Genomic DNA, 20117 nt, shown 5'->3' on the forward strand with positions numbered 1-20117 from the left:
ATGTAATTATCTTATTAAATTAAAAAAATGTTCTTTAAGTGAACTGAGGATGGATGAACATTAAGTAGTAGCCTGCTTTTTTGACAGCAAAAAAGGGTATGTAATAAACTTCACATATTTAAATGCAAACCACTTTTCTATCCAGCTTTTAAATCGATGTAAAGAAAAACACATCTTTCATCCTTTTTCATTCCAAATACATGTTCCAACGTATTCCTTTGTGCACCTTTATGCACAGTAATAACATATTGCCACTCACAGAGGCATGTGGATTGATGGGAAGTAGAGGATATGGATTTGTGAGGACTTGTAGGACACTCATAATGACTGCCCATCAGCTCTGGAGTGCGTTTTTGGTCTTGTCATTTGAACAAAAAGCACCAATCTGACATACAGAGCCATAATGTACACATATAAGAGGGTGTGCTATATGGGGATGTCAATTGAAATTGGGAAATACTGCAGAAAAGCATCACTTAAAGATGGCAGTGCATTAGGAAGGACATAACAACCAGACTCATTCACACATACAGTGCTCTGACACACTAACATGAACAGTTAAGTTGAGCTAGGTCATAGCTTGATTAAGCCATTTAATTGGACGACTGTCCTTGTCCCAGTATACAAGCACCGAGGGAGAAAAGATTTATTGATGGAAAAATGTCCAACTCTGCTGCAGTAAGTGGTCATATGCCCCCTTTCAGTGGGATTCTACTGGATCTTCTTCCAGTCAACCCTGCTTAGATGTTAGCAAATGACAAAGTGATGGTTGAAAACATGGACAACTTTACAGCTCTCTGCATTTTGTACATACTCTACTCTTTACTTTCAGTTCAAATATGATGCACGCTATCTCTCTAGCTTGTACAGTAGTAATATAGGAAGATAGTCGACATGGCTTCACATTTATGCTGCTCAACTTCTGGGTCAAAGGCTGACAAGGGAACTGTGGAGCATGCACAGAAAGCGTAGTCAAGTTTGGGTCCAAAACATGCAAGAGTCCATCGATCTCCAACCGCAGAATATTGTGTTATTCACTGAGAGTTTATTGGTGGATTTTACACTCCACCTGAAGACAGAACATACACAGAGCTGGTTGCCACAGGCCACAACAGCCCTACCCACGCCTTCCTGTTATCTATTATAATTATATTCCCTTCAACACAATCACGTAAAAAAATGATGTTGTACCATTATGAGCAATGAGTCATATTATCTTCTATGCAGATGACTATCGCATTTATTTCCCCTAATTTTGAATTCTTAATCAAGTGCAGTCATCAAGGATATATAATTTGTAACTCGCTCTCTGAGAAATGAATCTTATTTCAATCATGCTTCATCCTTCGACTTATAGATGGAAACCTCGTCCCGAGTGTTCATCTTCCTGCCAAACAATTGCACACAGAGTGAACGACTGACAGACATTTTTCTTGTTACAAATTAGAGGGAGCGTTTGAAAAAAAGAAGACAAAGACGTTTCACCTGCTTTGTGAAGGTGATGCTGCCACCCGTGTCACTATGATGTCAAAGACGCTTTTCACAGGAAAAAGGAAAAGACACAGTGGGGAAGAAAGAGACAAAACCGCTTTTGATATGCATTCTGTAACTAACTCCTCATCAACGTTTACCTCTCGAACTAAGACAACAACACAAAATGAATACTTTTTTTGAATCTGGGAGCCCACAAGGCTTACAGGCATAAAAACACAGCCACATTTCCATGTTTCTCTGTAATTTTCAGTAATTATCTCCTTGGTGAACACACGGTAGCTTCTACTGGGTAGTTGAGCCAACAGACATAAGGCAATCTCTTCCCACTTTAATCAGAAGCCAAGGGAAAGTAAGGCAGAGTGTGCGGGTGAAGGGTTAAGCTCCTTGAGGGTCATGACGAGCTTCTTAATTCAAGTGGTGTCCTTGCTTGTTCTTTCTCAAGCACCAAACATTTAATTTTGAATCTAAATTGCACAAGTCTATGCATGTTATCTATGCAGGTTAGCCACATTTTGGATCACATTCAGTGGCAAGCTATAGGAAATATTCAGACATATTATTCTTGTTTTTGCACAACAAACAGTGGGGCATAGCTTCAGAGAAACTCTGCTCCAATGGTGTTTATCGGTATGTGGTTTGATAACAAATAACAAATTCACTTTCCAGTCTCCCGTTCATAGGCCTGTCTGTCAGAGTCCATCTCCACAGACTGTCTGGTCTTACTCTGGTCATACTCTCTCCCATGAATAAACTGTCCCACAGAGCGCCCCTCCAGGCCTCCAGTATGTACTTCTGTTTCTCTATGTGCAGTCGTTTCTGAATGTGTGCGTGTGTGTGTTTTTGAATTGTTTGGTTTATGTATTTGCAGAGCGTTTGATGTCAATGCAGTTGTTTCGACTTTTGCAGAATGTTTGTTTCATTGTCAGCGTGTTTCAGCCCTTGCATTTCTTTTGTACGTTTGCATTTGCTTTTAAAAGTGCAGCGTCTTTCGATGTGCTGCGCATACTCTAACCACACATTTTCAGCTGTTGCTGAGCTGATGCACCTACCGGCCACCATAATATGAGCATAATCTGAGACCACCTGGAGATCTACTGCACCTTTTTCTTGATAATATACAACCAAATTCCCCAAACAATTTGTGACATTGTGACAAATGTAAATGCAGCAAAAATTACATTAACTGATCCCTTCAGTTTCTAAAATGCTTAAAGTGTTTTGTTAAACGTAGAGGCTATGCAGCTAGAGCTGTGACCCTCTCCCAACTTTTGTGGAACAAATTTGTTGGCATCAAATCAAAACAAGCACATAATTTTCCTTAAACAGTGAATATCCCAGTTTCAATATTTAACAAGTTGTCTTCGGGTTTCAATGTTTTACAAATCAACATATTCTGTTTTTATTTAAATTATACACTAAGTACCCCTGTGATTGATTGGCGAACAGTCCAGGGTGTAACCCCCCGTGAGCCCAAATGGGAAAAAACGGTAAAGATAGTGGATTGATGGATGGACTATTTACCCACTTTTTGGCAGCTGGGTTGTACTTATTATTGTTCTTAAAGGGTCAAACAAACCCTTGCAAAAAATGATAAGGATCGTAATGTCCTTGCTGACAATAAATAATTAGGAGGTTATTGGGGGACATCAATGAGTAGTAAATATTTTGACTAAATGCATGTTTATAAACTACTTGCTAATGGTGAATATGTGTATTTTGATATAAAGTATGACATGTTACCACAGTAATATCAGGATGCATGCTAATGCTAGCACAAATTGAAATTCAGGTTAACTCAGCCTTTGTTGATTGATTTTTTATTAGCTTCTATAAAAGTGTTTGTTCTTCCATAGCTTTATAAGTCAGCTGAAGTGCTGTTCTAAATTGCTGACTTACATATTGCAGCGGCTTTCTTCCTGGAAAGTTTAGTTCTTGTTCACATATTGACATCTTAGCAGAGGGAATTTTGGGGGAAAATAAGATTGCGAGTGTAAGATGTGGTTCCGAAAGCCTCAGTTATCCCTTCATGTTTGTGACTTAGCAGACATAAGGTGAGCACGTTTGGGAGACTGTCGAGGCTTTGTGAGTGTGTGTGCTCAGACATTTGTGTGTTTACCTCGGTGGCGGCTTGCGTTTGCTGGAGTGAGTCAGCGCTCATGCATACGTGAGTGTGATCATTCCTGAGGCAGTCACTCTCTGCTCAATAACTCACATGGAAAAGGCAGGACCTAATAGACCCTGGCCTAATATCAGCTAATGTCAGAGAGGCTTATAGCTGACTACCTGCTGTTTGACTGCCGAAAAAAAGGGGGGAGAGAGAGTGTAAGAGAGGTAGAAAAAGAACGGATGGGTAGAGGCAGCGATAAGGAAAGAAGGAAAACGAATAGGGAAGTAAATGGGAAGAGAAAAGGCTAAATCAAAAGAGCACAGTCGAGCAAAAGTTAGGGAGCGAGACACTGGGAGGGAGTAACTGTGAGAGAAATGCAAAAGAGGAAAAAGCAGATAGCAGTAGTGCACCAAATGAGGAATGGACTGTGAGGCAGTATTAGACTTTGTACACCGACAGATGTAGTTACACCAGGCAGGGCGACAGTGGATTGATGCAAGGAAAATAAAGCCCAAACAACTGCTCAAAGAAGAATATATAAATCAAAAATCTGTTAAAATCTGTGATTATTTACAATGTTTCAATCTGTGAGAGACCTTTAAAGGTATAATATGTAAAAATCCATTAATTCAAAATTGACTAAACCTGTTATATATTTTTTGTTGAGTACTTACATTACCTCAAATATTTCCAACAGTTATCAAAGCCAGAGAAATACGTATTTTTATAACGGGACGTGTCTAGTCCTGGCGGCCGCCATGATGGAGCAGCCATGCCAGACACAAAATGTTTATCGTTGCCAAGGAAACACCGTGTTACATCAAAGGCTGCTGCATAAGGAAGCGGGAATAGCTACTGAAAGCTGCCGTACTGTTGCTGTGATAAAAACTTCATGTAAAGTCAAGTATACTTTGATACGTCGTCGGTAAACATATTCTCTTTGTCAGGTTCGTCTTGACTGCGGTCTAGTCAGAGTTCGTTTTAATGGGCTAGTAATAGAAAGTATTCCCATGATTCCCTGCCAGCGTCAACGTCATGTTTTTGATATTATTTTCACTTGAGAGCCCCCTGATGGCGGAATTTACATACCCTAAAGTTTAATCAGCCCCTAAATAAATTTTTCCTGAAAAAACATATTTGGCCAGATTTTTCTCTTTCATTAAAGATTTATGTCACCTCAGAAACAGACGGGTCGACCAACTTACCAACTTGTACACAAATGCTGACAGATACCTTTACTTTCAGGCAAGAATCTTAAATCCAGTACACCTGAAAAAAGCCTGTCACTTAATGTAGCCAAATTAACTGAGGGTTTGGTATGCAGGGTTTCTTTAATACATTTCTAGAATACAGGAAAAAAAAGGATTCCCTTCAGAGAGAATCTTGGTGTTGTTACGCCCCACCATAAGGGGGCCCTATGGGGCTAACAACAATCTACAAATTGACCTGGTAAAACACCTTAACCAAGTCAAAATCAAGTTTTTTCTTTTTTTAAATATAACACAAACTAAATGATAACAAAGATCAACTGAGAAACTAATATGACAAAACACAACACGACAATCCCTGACTGAGAGGCACAGCAGCCCCAACTCCAAAAGCCTCTCTTCCTGAAGCCAGCATTGGGCTTTTAGGAAACCGAGGCCAGGTCTGCCTCGTTGAGTCATTAGTAGCTTCACCTGGACTGGAGACAACAGAAGGGGAGAAGGGACAAACAGCACAGGGAGGCATACAGCCGTAACAGCGCTATTGCAGTTTCATTGTCTTGTTTTATTTTAGTCCCACAAAAGACCTGTTTCAGGAAGGTAAAAAGGTGGTCAAATCATACAGCGAGTACCGCTCTGTCCAGAATATACTATAGTCCCTTCCTGGGCCCCATTTGGAAAGGCAATTATAGGAGTGGGTTCTGTTCACAGTGCAACTTTACCACTAGTTATATCGCTCCCCAGAGGTGCATTCTCCAAACGCCGGCTGTTCCTCTTTTATTTGTGTCAGTGTTTGTCACCAGAAGTACTTTCACATTGTTTTGTTCAACTAGAGGTCTAATTCATCATCAAAAGAAATGGGATTTTTTTTATTGATTATACAGCCTTTTCATTCCTCCACTTAGACTCTTTGCAATTACACGGAACATTTGACGGCATACTCAATTTACCCTGCGCCTGGTTTTTATTTTAGCACAAATGACTCCCCAGTCGCTCTACGTAACCTTTACCTTATGAAGGTTCAAATTTCTATTCCACATAATTGAAGCTTAAGCAGCATCCAGAATCAAGGACAATGACTTTGTGTATTTAATTAGTTCTGCTGGTGATGCTGTTGTGCACTCGTGCTAGACTGATAAAATCACTTTCATGTGCAGCAGCCAGTGAATCAATAGTCGACTGGAGGGGTGAAAAATGAGAATATGCAGCAAAGAGATTTAAACCCTCAGCCTCGGAATGTGATGGAGTTGCCTCACAGGGGGGTTGATAACAATGCCGGTCCTCCATAATGGCTCCAGCCGGCCCCCCTGCTTTCACTGGAGGAAAAAAACAGCATGGAGTTATTTGTGGACCTGGGCTAAATCCTGAATTAGCGGCTAGATGTTTTTAGTATTGATTAATGAACTACCGCGGCAGAAGTGAGCTGCAGGGTGGCAGGACTTGTAATTTTGTATCCCCTCTGGACTCCTATCTGTCTTTACTCTTCCTTTTCCTCATCCTTCTCAACCTATCACTTTGCCCTGCTTTCTCCAAGATTGTTGCCTTCTGCTGTAAATTAACCATTCATAAATAATTCAGAACTATCAATTCATAAATAGATGGCAGCTCCAAGCCATTTTCAGCTTCATTCAGCCATATGAAGTTTGCTATACTGAGCGTTCGCCCACACATATCTCTGCAAGGCCATAATATAAAGTAGTTAATTACCACTGCTGTGATGTGATTTCCAGAGCCTGCCTATTAAGATTCAACTTCACAAACCAGCTCTACTTTGGTTAGACATATCAAGTTCATAGACAGACGAACAGATAACAAATGACATTTAATCATCCCTTCATGTCAGTCATAGTACTCAGTTGTTCTATCAAATTAAACAAAACACAGGCCACCTTCATGCCTTGGCCCATAACTGCCCATCAAATGCAAATTCAAAATGGTGATGAGATTCTTAAACGTCCTTTGAGCATCTTTTATATACCAGGATGGCAGAGGGTAAACCAGACATTATTAGATCAGGATGTTTGCTCTATATGAGGACGCACAAAGCTTGTTTGCAGAGATGCACTCTCATACACCAATATAAATGAATATATATATATATATATAGATATAAACACAAAGGTCTTGTGTCAAAGTTACAGAGCGAGTTCTTGTATTGTCAGAATTATTAAAAAACTTTATAGATCCCTCGGGGGAAATTTGGTCGCATTGGAGTTGCTCCTATTATGAAAGAGAAGTATAAGATACATTGCAAGAAGTAGGAAACATACACCCAAAAATGGGCAATAATTCATGTTGCATCCTTGTCTGAAATAAGTCCAAGAACTAGCCTATTGACAGAAAGTGCCTGACACTTTAAGCAATGATTTAAAGTTGTATGGCCACAGGCAGGAATGACTTGTGTTGGCACTCTGTGGTATTATTTCTTGCTGTATTGACTCTTGCTCTGAATGCACTATGGCACTTGACTAGCATATCATTGAGTGGGTGAGGGACACTGTCCTTGATTATGTGGGGTTTTTTTGGTCAGTAACTGCAGCCAGAAACTACAGTTTCTTGGCCTTTTTAGAACAGTTTGTTGATTCTGTTGGTGTTGGCTTTCTCTAAACCCACTGTCACAGAAGACAACCAAAAACAGGACAGGAAGGACCGCCACTGACTTGCTCAGCAATGCCGCACAAATGTTTTAGGAACTGAAGATACTAAAACTGTGAATGGCTCTGTCCTTACTTGTGATCCCAACAAAGTCAACAATGGCCACTTTGTTGGAAACAGAGGTTACCATAGCCTTGGCCTCAGATCCACAAGTCTTTGTCTTTATTGGGAACGATATCCATCATCACCATCAGTGTTGGGCAGTAACACATTACTATTAACGCGTTACAGTAATAATATTACCTTTACTAGTAACGAGTAGTGTAACGATTAACTAATGACATTCCAGTAATAATATTACAGTTACCCACACAAAAAGAACTTGTTACAACCTTACTGTTGTTGTTATTACCCTACTAATGATTTAAAATGCAACAATCCCCAGATTAATTATGTCGCGCTCGTCAGCCAAGCAGGAAGGTAGTTTGCTTCACTCGTTTTTTCCGGAATTGGGCTTCTTTTTAGTTGCTGCCTCGGGTAGTTTTTTTTTTTTTTTTGGGCCATTGTGCTTGTTTTGTCAATTGTTGTCACACATACCTGGCTACCCTTGCTATCTTGGAAGATGGAAGCGCCCCCGTCTACATTCAGCCGCTGGAAATATTCCAATTACTTTAGTTTTGTCGAGAGGAGAGATGACAAAAACATTGTTGTCAGATCCACTTTTAAACGTCCTAAGCCAGGTCATGTATTATCAAATTTCTCTCCTGGGTAAACTGTAGGACTCAACAAAGTCCATATCAACACCCTTGATGAAAACAGTTGGTCGGCTGTGCCTTGGATCTCCTTAGATCCAAAACCATCTTGTTTGGCTTTGACTAACTGAGGTACAGCTGGTTTGCGAGACATGACTGTGCCCTGTGGGGTCACACTGTTGCTAATCACACTTTTGCAAGCCCACATACTATGGCCTGCCAGTCAGGTAGTTGACAATCTAGGCATGCACTTACATTGCTGTCAGTTTCTCCCCCTGGCAAGAAACACTCCAAACACTCCATCCATCCATCTATCCAGCCATTCGTTATCTATACCCCTTATCTGATCCCATTCAAGGTTGCAGGGGACTGCAGTAGAGGCGGGGTACATCCTGCACTGGTTGCCAGTTAATCACAGGGCTGACATAGACTGACCTACAAACATTCATGCTGACATTCACACAGACAATTTAGAGTGACCAGTTCACCTAACGATCATGTATTTGGACTGTTGGAGGAAGCTGGACTACCCGAAAAAGAACGTATGCATGCACAGTGAAAACATGCAAACTCCACATGTAGAGAGGCCCCTGTTCTGTTAAGGATTCCAACTGGAACCTTCTTGCTGTGAGCACCATTGTGTGGCCAGTTCAACAAAACAAAAAAAAATACTGCATTTTCAACTCCCTGTCAGAGCTGATAGGCAAACTTGAGGGGTTCTTGATCATGGTTTGGAGCTGCTCTAGCACAAGTCTTATTCTTGTTTCATCAGGCCAAGTCTCATTATTCTGAACCTCGCTGTTCTGTCAGCATAAAATATTAAAGCGCTATGCAGTTCACTGTTTTGTCTTAAAAATAGACTGGGAAAAACACATTTCTGTCTTTTTGACAGCTTCATGAGTTGTCTTGATTTACTCACAACAGAAGAAATGTGATTTGATTTGCCTCTTGATTTTTGTGCAAAGTCAGAAATACCCGTTGTAGTATCCTCTACGAAAGTCCTCTACCAAACCCTCTGAAGTGCCCCTCCAATTTTAGGATGATGACTCGAAAGCATGTCAAGAACAGTTACACTGCTGGTTAGGGTTTAGGGTAACATTGTGGCATCTTTGCATGAGTGAATAAGAGACAGAGTGAGACAAGGAGAGAGAGGGTGAGACTGAAGTGGACAGAAGTTTGTTAGGATTGATGGACACAAACGGGGGGGGGGGGGGGGGGGGGTTAGAGAAAGTGCAGGCAGAATAATAATAAGAATAAAAGCAATAGCTCTAATCACTTCCATGGCTAGCTGGCCCGCATGCCCCTCTCACACTGCATTTCTAAGCTTCATCTCTATGGTAATACTCCAGGCCACCAGAGTTCATTTCCACAATTTCTTAAGGCAGGCCAACAGAGATATATCGAAGAACAAAAAGAAAAAACAGAATGTCTATGCTCGCTCACATTGTATTACATTTTTATGCTTGGTCCAGGGAAGTAAAAGTTGAGGTTGAGTGGATTCTGTGCGAGAGCCAAAAGGGGAGAGAGGATGATAAAAACAATATGTAAAGTCAAATTTGTACAACAAGCAAAACTTGTAACACTTGTTTTATCATCCCACTCAAGATGTCTTTGTATCTCTGTAAAGGCATATTTTAAATACTACATTTTCAAACTTTTCTTTCCAGCTAAATTAGTGCCTTTATGGCACATGCTTTAAAATCTGACTAGCACCAAAGAAATCACCACTGATTTTCATTGGATTGTCAGAATGCTGTTTACATTTCTGTTTATTATGCGCTGTCAATCTTGCACATGTAGGAGCCTGGACATTAAAGTGGTTAAGATTAAGCCAGACCAGATCGGGAGGTTGATAATCAACTGACACTGTCAAAACTGTCGTGCAAAAGTTCCACAAACATTTATTGTAAGTTTATCTTCATTTGCCTTTACATATACAAAGGAAAAGAAAAGGAAGCGAAGTTAGCTTCTGTAACCAATCTAGACACCAAAACGTGTGTATTAATAATGTTCTCAGTTTTGTGACTTTAATTGTTGGACTACAAAACTCAAGTACTATAGTCCACTTTTTTATTTTTAAATTTGAATGGTACTTGGGAATAAATTGGTTAGGCAGAACAACTGAATTTCGCTACATTTAATAAACATGATGCAAATGTCAGTACCCAATGCTTACTACTTGTTTAGCATGGCCACTTTCATTGTCTGTCATGACTCTTGTTAAACATGTATGCTAACGGCACCTTATTACTTACTTTAGCTCAGTTAGCATACTGCGTAAGTGAACTGACCCTGACCTGATGGGGCCTATTCTGATATTTTATACTGAAGGGGTTGGGATGTCTGTGTATTTGATGTAATTGAAATGGGAAGAGGCACTGTTGTCATCTGAATATTTTTTGTACGACGTCAGTGAACCGGGTGGTGAGCTACTGAAAACCCAGCCGCAAGCTAGTGTTTCTTATAATAATATAATAATAATTAAAGGCCGTAATCTTGCATTAGCAGGAAATGAGGCAAGTAACAATGAGTCAAGTCAGCACAGGACAGTCAGTGTGTCAGCTTAGGAAGTTAATATTCCTCCAGGACTGTCTTTCTGTTATATTTGCAGTAAATAAAGTCACCTGATAATATGACACCTTTGCCATTATTTAGAGAAATAATCATACATTCATACATACACAAATGCACAGGCAAACAATCGCTAATGTACACATGCTGAAACTCAGCAGTGTACTCTCCATTTGAAGCTATTTCATTGACAGCATCACCTCCCAAGCCTAATCAATACTGGCCTTGAAAAGTCACCAAATCTCCTCCTCTCAGTGGAGTCATTCATCAACAGAGCTGTGGCTGCGGCTTTAATAAGGGATTGTCTCAAGGTAAACATCTCTGACTGTTTTATTACGCTTGGAATTAGCCTGTTTTTTCGGATGCTGTCCTTTAATAACTCTTTAATCCGTCATCTGGGGCCTGTGTCCTGGGTGACACTGGGTGCTTTATCTTTGTTATGACTCATCCGACGGGCCCAAACTCGCACCAAGCGTTTATTCAAATAACAGATATTACAGCTATTAAGCATATTACGTGCAAATTGGCTCGCCAACACACCCAAGCTCTCATAAATCTTTGATTGCGCAGTCCTACAAATTGGCGGATGGCTCTCAAGGGCAAATGTGGCAAGTATCAGCCGTGAAACTGCTCAAAGAGAGTCGGTTGGATTGATTGATTAAGTGAAAGAATATATTAAATGTTTAATTCAGAGGTTATATAACGTAGTGGTATAATTGAGCTTCGTTCATTTCATAGTGAACTGACACATTGGACTTTTCCTGCCTCTCTCTAAGTTTTTTAAAGGGTGGGTTCACTGAGGGGACTACTTTTTTTCGGTATACTTCCACCAAAAAGTTTTCACAGTTTTATTTCTAATTTCGTGACCTATAACTGAAAAATGGTGTCCAATATCGTGAAAACATATATTTTTTTAAAGTTCCAAAAAAACTGGTTATAGGGATGTTTGTATCTGGAGTAATCTGGGTACGGCTTTTGAAAATACACACATGAAATTCAATTAATGGCTGTCTGAACACCTGAGCTAATATTCTACAGTCTGCATGGATGAATATCACTACAGGTACAAAGAGTAAGAAATCATGTATGGAATTTGGAAACCCAAATTTTTACATAATTGGAGTGATTGGAGGTGTTGAGTAGCAGGTGGCTGTAACGTTTCGGCAAAATTGAGATCCATCCATCTTCTTCTGCTTATCCGAGGTCGGGTTCAGGAGGCAGCAAGCGCAATAAGTCAACCAAGACTTCTGTCTCCCCAGCAACGTTTTCCAGCTCCTCCTGGGGGAATCAAAGGCGTTACCAGGCCAGACGGGATATATAACCCTCAAGCGAACTCTGGATCTACCCCGGGGTCTCCTCCCAGTTGGGCCGCCCGTACAAACCTCCAAATGAAGGCGTCCACCTCAACTGACTCCTTTGCAAAAATTGAGATGTGTGGCAATATTACACGACATGTGTTTTTCCACTCTGCCAGCTGGCCTTCAAATGACGCTGAGTTACATCAACATTGAATTTGAATGTATGTGAACATTCTAGGCTCTGGTTTGTCATTAGCATAGTGTCTGTATTTAGTGGTAGAAACAACTGTTGTCAACAAAGCCTCTTTGCTTTTGTCTGTGCTGTCTTTTGTTGTACGCTTCTCTTTCAAATGTTTGGTAATTATCCCAGTTAGGAAGGCGTCCTAACAGCTCTGCAGCCATAGCCACATAGTTGTTTTGCCACACAATTGTTTCGTGTCATGCTACATGTCAAATTTTCTGAGGGACAAATCTGACATTGATTTGTATTTGCAATGGGGTAAATCAGAAAGATATTGTATATGCACTATCGAATGCACACCACGTGAGTTTAACGGCAATTATCCACTTGCCCCTGTGTTATGATGTATTTAAATGTAATACATTGGAACATATTAGAAGGGATTTAGCATTATAGATTGCAGATCTCTCTTGTGATTCATGGTCAATGTGATTTCTAGCTTTTCCAGCATCATTTTTGCAGTGGTCCACACTTTTCTATGCTTCTACTTTTAGTCTTCACGCGTCAAAAGCACAGACTTCAATCAATCAATCGTTATTTGTACAGCGCAAAGTGTTATCTCGAAACGCTTTACAAGAGCATATGGGATTATATGCAGGAAGGTTTTCTCCTCTGTATTCATCGCGTTCCTGTTGTCCACTCTTCCATGCCGCTTAGGTGGAGGTTGGAGCAGGTAGAGTTTGAATGAGGAAGGCGGTGGTTGAGGGACGACACAGTCCGATGGTGGTGGATGCTGGTCATGTCCGATTAGAATTCTTAGAAACCGCTAAGAAATGTTTCCTTTGTCCAACCAGAAGGACTTTATCTACCTCTATACTTCATAGCAAGGGCATTTTCCTCCTTCCCTTTGGTCCTCAAGCATCCATTCTGACAACTTTTTAGCTTACCCAGAATGCTTCAGCCATGTTTGACTTAGTCTCCAGAATCCCTCCCAACATAACCCCCACACCCACCTCCTCACCCGTCCTTTGTGCACTGCACTGGCACCCAGTGGCTTCTAATATGCGGTTCAAAACTCTGTTGTTAGCATCTGATGCTACCATGGGCTTACCACCCCTGTAAAAGCACATCTTGATTCAACAGTACATTATTCTCAGTGGAGAAATAGTCTCACAAAATAATTCTCAAAATGCCTTAGGACTCACTCCCTGCTCCCAACCCAGCCCTTCAAACCTTGCGTCTTTGTCCCACAATCACAAACAATTTTATTGGTATTATTTGAGCACCTGTTTATTAACTGAGCATAATTGCTGAGGGATCAACAATTCTTGCACTTAATGATTCAAAAGTTTTTGTTTACCATCCCACTTACTGTGCTTTTACACACAGGCAGTCCCACATGCCCCCCAAAGAAAACCTGTACTTTTGTTTTTTTTTCCAAAGATTCTGACAGAGCAGAAACAAGAGAACCCTGCAGTGTACGCATAAAGTGCAGTCACATAAACACACAGAAACACTGATGCTTCTTGACTAATCATGTTTCCATGTGTGGTTCCTTTGCCACAGAGAGAGAGCACCCTCTAGTGGTGAAGATTATAACTCTTCCTTCTCTACTGTATTTCCTTCCATTCAATCAGTTATTTGCTCATCATTACAGAAAGTGCAGACTCTTCAACTTCACACACACTCACTCGCAGTTTCATAACTTCTGCACTCCAATGGTATTATATACTGTAAGTTGTCATCAGAATGTGGCAGGATGCAGTTTATTCCTGGATCATTTGGGGTAGATTGAGTAAATGGAGCATGACTATTAAACAGTCAGAGACTGATGTCAACATTTGGAAGAAGAAAAACACATTTTCTCTTTAATATCTCAACTGTGTCTTACAATTGCCAACGTATATCTATGAGGTTTTAACAATAAGCTGTATGGATCTTTATACATGAATTACAATCATTCTGGTTCCTTACCTCAATCTCACTCTTCACTAAAGTTGCCAACCCTCTACTCAAACATAAGAATGATTTGTTTGATATCACAATCTTTAACTGATGGCTCTGTAGAAAAGGAGGACATTTGTTTGGCAGAATAGCATCAGTCCCACTCCCAACCCCCCAACTCCATGAAGAGTTTAAAAAAGCTCCAGCAGCACTTGTAGTATGAAGATCAACTTTATTGACGAATCAGACCGACGCGTTTTTGGCTTGTGGCCTTTATCAGGGTCATCAAGACACAAAAAAAAAACACAACTCCTCAAATATGGTGTCTTGATCATTGGCAGAGTGAATCAAAATATGAATATTTTTTTTCTTTTGCTTTGGAAGATAAATAGCTTTCATTCTCTTCAGACTTTATTGTCCCCATGGGGAAATTCCTTTTCACTGCACCGTTTCTGTCGAAACAGACAATTTCCCCCAAAGAACAGTATATACTTGATACTTTGTAAAAAAAAAAAAAAGGGCATGAAAGTTCACTTGTAGTGAAAGCCAGAGGGCAATATTGATGTGTCAATAACAGGAAACATTTTCAACAGAGACGCTGTTTGTAGCTGCACAATGGCAGAGTGTGTAACATGAGTACAATTCAAGGAGAACAAACACATGGAAGACAAGAAGACATGGCATCCGTGGAAGAAAAATGACAACAAAACAGATAACCTTTTCAACATTGTGCTGCATCATCACTTGAGATGAATCACAGTATCTTGTTTCCGACGTTCATTTGCTTCCTTGCTTCCTGTGCCTCACAAACACTTGTGGGTGAAAAAGGACAGGATGGGCAGGGAAAGTGTGGAGGGACGAGCTCATCACTACACTATCACAGCATGATTCTTGAGATATAATGCACAAATTCAGTCACTTTGAACCATTTATTTGAATGTCAAACCAAACATGGTTGATATAGAAATCATCCAAACTACCCCCAGTAATTCTCCATGATCCTTGTAAGAGCTGCTTCCTTATTTAGCTTTGACCCAAGAAGGTTACACAGGCCCAATTAGCAGGGGAACCAGAGCAGAGACTCTAATAATCAGAATATAGCCTTTGTAAGCTTGGCAATAAGGATTTGTGTGTATATTCAATACTCATTACCTCTGGGATTTAGGGAATCTGTGTTAATGCTTGCATCAGTCTACAGAGGCAGCTTCTAAATGGGTGGAGAGGAGCAGTCTGCCTGGCTTACAGTTTGCTGAAATGGTGCAGTTTTTTAAACGTAAATGGACTTGAGCTTGTATAGCACTTTTCTAGTCTTCTGAATTCTCAAAGCGCTTTACACCGCATGTCACACCTACACATTCACACATTGATGGCAGAGGTTGCTAGTGAAGACCATCAGAAGTAACTAATCCCATTCATACACATTCAGTTCATAGAAGTTCATTAATCTATGGAAACTATAGACACACATATAATACATTTCCTGAACTAATAGATTGGCTTTGACAAAAATTTCACCAAAACCGAATTTGATTTCTGAGTGCCAGCTCATGCAGAGTCAACAATTCTCTGGTAGATGATTGCATCGTCTGCATACGACTTTAGTTGCTGCGGTTTTACAAGTGTTTAGGAAAAAGCTAATCCTTGAAAATGTTGGTTCCTGGAAGGTGTGTTAACCTTCACACGGGTAATAGGTTATAACATTGAAACAACATGGCAGAAAAAAAGCAATGAAGTCCTACGATGGATGTCATTTTCCAATAATTGAAAAGTACGATCAGCCTGTATTTACGTTGAGATGAATCAGTGGTAGTTACAAAGACTTGTTGAGTATGCCATTATGTTTCTTATCGTAGCTTGGATGTGATGTTGAGGTTTGTACACCATACAGCACAACAGCCAATTACTCAAGCCAGTGTTTTAGATAAGTAAGGCTCAATATCAGTGACAATGACACAAACGCTGATAAATGTGCTCACTCAAACATATGTGCAGACATCTGTTCTGAGACTCAATGATAAAAGCACAGACATGCATTTGATGCTAAATACTGTAAATTCAGACTAAAACAGATACACACAAAGAGAGGGATGCACAACATATTGGGAAAAATGGACTTGTAAGTAGTTTTCATATGCTCTGTATGTTTGATTTAAGAGGCAGAGAGGAGTTATAGCTGGGAGGGTGAATAAGAAAACAATCTGCAGAAAGGAAATAAGATGAGGTTACCTCTGAAGACAAGGCAAACAATAAAAACAGTTGCTAAAATCTACAGAAGGATAGGAATTCTAACATTGAAGCAAGAGAAAAACAAAGCTATTTGCACCTGAGACTTGAGTTTCAGAGTATGCTTTAACAAACAAATGTACCTGCACTGTGTCAATCGAAATTGTCCACACGTGGGGGGACTTATTATATATGCATGAAGTGGTGTTGGGTATTTGGATGGGAAGAGTTTGCCACGAGTAGGTCTGTTTGGCCAGGAGGGAGCCCAGTGTCCGACAACCTTAATGAACACACACGGGTGCTGAATGATACATGAGTAAATACACAAAGTCTGCCTGCAAGTCCACACTCACATGTGGTCTGGTGTTTGGGATATTGAGTGTGGCGAGCCATGTGGATGGTTGTGACTGTGTAGTGGGTCGGCTGGAGTAAATAATGAGGTGGATATCTGCTAGACATACAACCAGAAGGCAGATTGTTGTCTAGAATAGCTAATCGTGTTTTGGTTTTATCTGTATTTTTTAAATTATTTTTCAGATTTGGCGAATATATTCCTCAATAAAGTTTTACAATAACTGTCGATTAATTTCTGCCAGCTTTCCCCGTTTAGTCTTTATTAGAGGCAGCGTATATACACACAGCTTCTGCCTGTTTTTAATTGAGCTGGAGCAGAAAACAAACAGCCCGTACTTAAAGGGGACATATAATGAAAAATCCACTTTGACAGTGTTTTTGAACATATATTTGGGTAACCTGAGTCTCTACCGAGCCCACAAAATGTGAAATAAACCCATTCAGTCCTTTGTTTGTGGTCTGATTGAATAAATCTTACAACACAGAGAAAAGTGCTCTGTTTCAAATTTTCTCTCCTTGTGATGTCACAGTGGGATTCTGGTAAAAAAAATAATCCCCTCCCCTCCCCTGGTATCCCCAGCCATTGGACTCCACCCCCAGCCTAGAACAAAACTTTTCCACAGGTCCGCCTTTATTCTCGCTACAGAGGATTGATGTCTACCAGGAAAACTCAGAGGGGGCGCTCATTGTATTTAAAGAGACACACACACCAAAACGGAGCGTTCTGAGAGAGCTGGTTTATACAGGGTCTCAAACCTCCTCTGGTGCTTGATTCATGATATATTTTGACCAAAGCACAGCACAGATGTTTCATTTAGACCACAGGGGACTGTTTGGAAAAGTAGAAAAGATTTGTAACGTGTCCTTTTAAAAAGAAATGGGAAATAAAATAATGCAAAGGGTTGGGTGCTTCTAAATGGGAACCTCCATCCATTTTTCACATGTTATAAAACAGACTAAAATGAAAAGGTAGGCTATGTCTCTTTGTGACCTTAAAAAGTAAACATGACCTTCAGTGACATTATAATGTGATTCAATACTGTAATGTTTACTTCATGTAACTGCTGCTGTGAGGTCGGTGTCAGACAAGAAGACAGCACACTAAAGGAACAGGTTTGTTATGCAGTTTAATGCTTTGATTATGAAAGGTATTTATCAGGACATGTGGTGTCTTAGTGCCTTAAAAAATATTTGTCTCTGGTCTCAGGCCCAGAAATGAGTTTGATATATACTGTATCAAACTGGCTTGTTTAAGGGGGAGTGGGAGGTTTACTGCATGAAAATGAATTCATATACGCAACGCCTGTTTAATACTGTAGCACCACGTTATAATGAGGTTATCTCATAAAGAAAAAAAACGAATCAACGTTATATAAATCCCAGGTTGTATTTCCTTCTGGTGGTATGTTAATCAGCCAGAATCTCTTGTTGTTACTGTTTTAAAAAATACATATAAAACTTCTTCCCATATATGTTTAAAAGCTGTTTACAGTTACTGAGTTCATACAATAGAGCCGAGACCTGGGCAGGGAGGTTCAATTATGTCACCATTCATTGTTTGAATTAGTGTAACATGTCAAAATGTCTTCTGTTGGACAGACATGCAGGAAACACATTGAAGATGCAGAGTAAACGGTCAACAACTTAACAACTTGTTAGCGATTTTGTTGAAGGAATTCATCATTCTTAAAAGAGAAGCCACTGACTCGTGTTGTGAGCCACATTGGTATGTTCGGGTTGTAGTGGTACAGATAAATGTCTCCCCGTTTAATGAACTGTCAGGAGAATAGATGCTTCAAGCTCTCCCATGCTTACACACACACACACAAACCGATGTCTCACTAAAAACCACGTAAACAGAAATCCTAAAGATTGACACTTGGACTCTTTCACCACCAAACCTCTGCAGAAAAACAGCAGATTCTACAACAATCGATACTTGCCTTAAATATCTTCCCCTCAGGAGTAGAAGAAGAAGAAGACGAAGGTTAAAGACATTTAATGATTTTATGGGCGCTCGGGTACTGCGAAGTCCTGAGGCACTATTCTTTAAAAAATTTTCTTCTATCCTTCAAATAGTCCGTTTTGTTTCTCGAGTAACCCCGCAGCGAGGTGATAAACTCATACCTTTCACATTCTATGTATTTGAAACCTACAGTGTCAATAAATGTTGTGACGAGAATGGTTAAAGAAAAAGGAAATCCTCAGAGCATGTCAAGGACAGTCCAACCCAAGGCTTGAAAATCCATAAAGCTTCATATCGTCTTGGTCCACACGGTCTCCAAAGGTTCTCTCAGCCTCAGCGTGAGGCCTGGCTGATTTAATTTAGCAATCAATATGTTTTCTGTGAGCATAAGCCACGTTTTTTTTTAAAGCACCTCTTCGCTCTCTTCCTCCTCTCAGACTTTACCCTTGAGTCAATCCTTCCAGACGTCCATTGTAACACTAACACTGTGATTGCGTCTAACAGGCTTTGTGGTTAGCGGACGCAAAGAGAGAGAGAGAGAGACAGGGGGATGGAGGGGGGGGGGGAAGGACAGGAACTGTATGAAAAATTGATATCAAAAAGAGTGAAGCCACCCACCCCCACCCCCACCCCCACTCTCAACGGCACAAGGTCTATGCTTTGAGACTGGGTCTGTTAAAAGTGGATTATGGGAATCGCTGCTGCTTGGCATGCTCTCAGGATGCAGCGAGACAGCTCATCCTTTGGACAGGAAACGCACTGATTTGGTTCAACACGGGGGGGTCTATCGAGGTAACGGAAATGAAGCTAAAAATACAACCCGTAGGAGGAGTGTTCTGATATAACATGAAGCTGGAAAAAGATGGAATAAAAGACAATGTTAATCATTTTTGGAGCCAACATTCTATGAAGAGACAACAGCTCTGTGTGCACTTTTGGACGCTCCATGCTTCTTTCCATTATTGTACAAAATGCAGGTCTTCAGGACAGAATTCTGGTTTATCTTCTTTTCTTTTTTCCCTCTCTTCTCTCTCCTGTCTTTTCTTCTTATTGCCGCTCAGTTTCTATCCATTCCTTCTTTTTATTAATTGTTTGTCTTCTTTGTTTCAGGGACAACAACTTCATTAAGGACTTTCCCCAGCTAGCAGATGGTCTCATGGTCATCCCTTTACCAGTGGAGGAACAGTGTCGGGGGGTTTTGTCTGAGCCCCTTCCCAACCTGAAGCTCCTCACAGGTGTGTGAGTTTGGAGGATTCGGTCCTCTCTCCCTGACACTGTTACAGACACATAGATTTGATCCAATGTGTTTTTTTTTTACTTGTAGCACTGATATATCTCAAAATCAATTCAGAATCAACCTGCTTTGTTTTTTGTTTTTTTTCTGAATTTAGTCACACATGGAAACCCCAGCAGCTATCTAGCACCTG

General features: G+C 40.4%; 1 protein-coding gene across 1 annotated transcript in view; it reads left to right on the forward strand.

Moving 5' to 3' along the window:
• Positions 1-20117, forward strand: part of LOC132992124 (astrotactin-2-like) — a 307673-nt gene that overhangs the window by 222571 nt on the left and 64985 nt on the right. Inside the window, exon 14 of the mRNA XM_061061275.1 lies at positions 19801-19925. Coding sequence (XP_060917258.1) covers positions 19801-19925 — 125 coding nt within the window. The remainder of the gene's footprint in view (positions 1-19800; positions 19926-20117) is intronic.

This window comes from Labrus mixtus, chromosome 17 (genome assembly GCF_963584025.1).
Source record: "Labrus mixtus chromosome 17, fLabMix1.1, whole genome shotgun sequence".
NCBI classification, from domain to species: domain Eukaryota; kingdom Metazoa; phylum Chordata; class Actinopteri; order Labriformes; family Labridae; genus Labrus; species Labrus mixtus.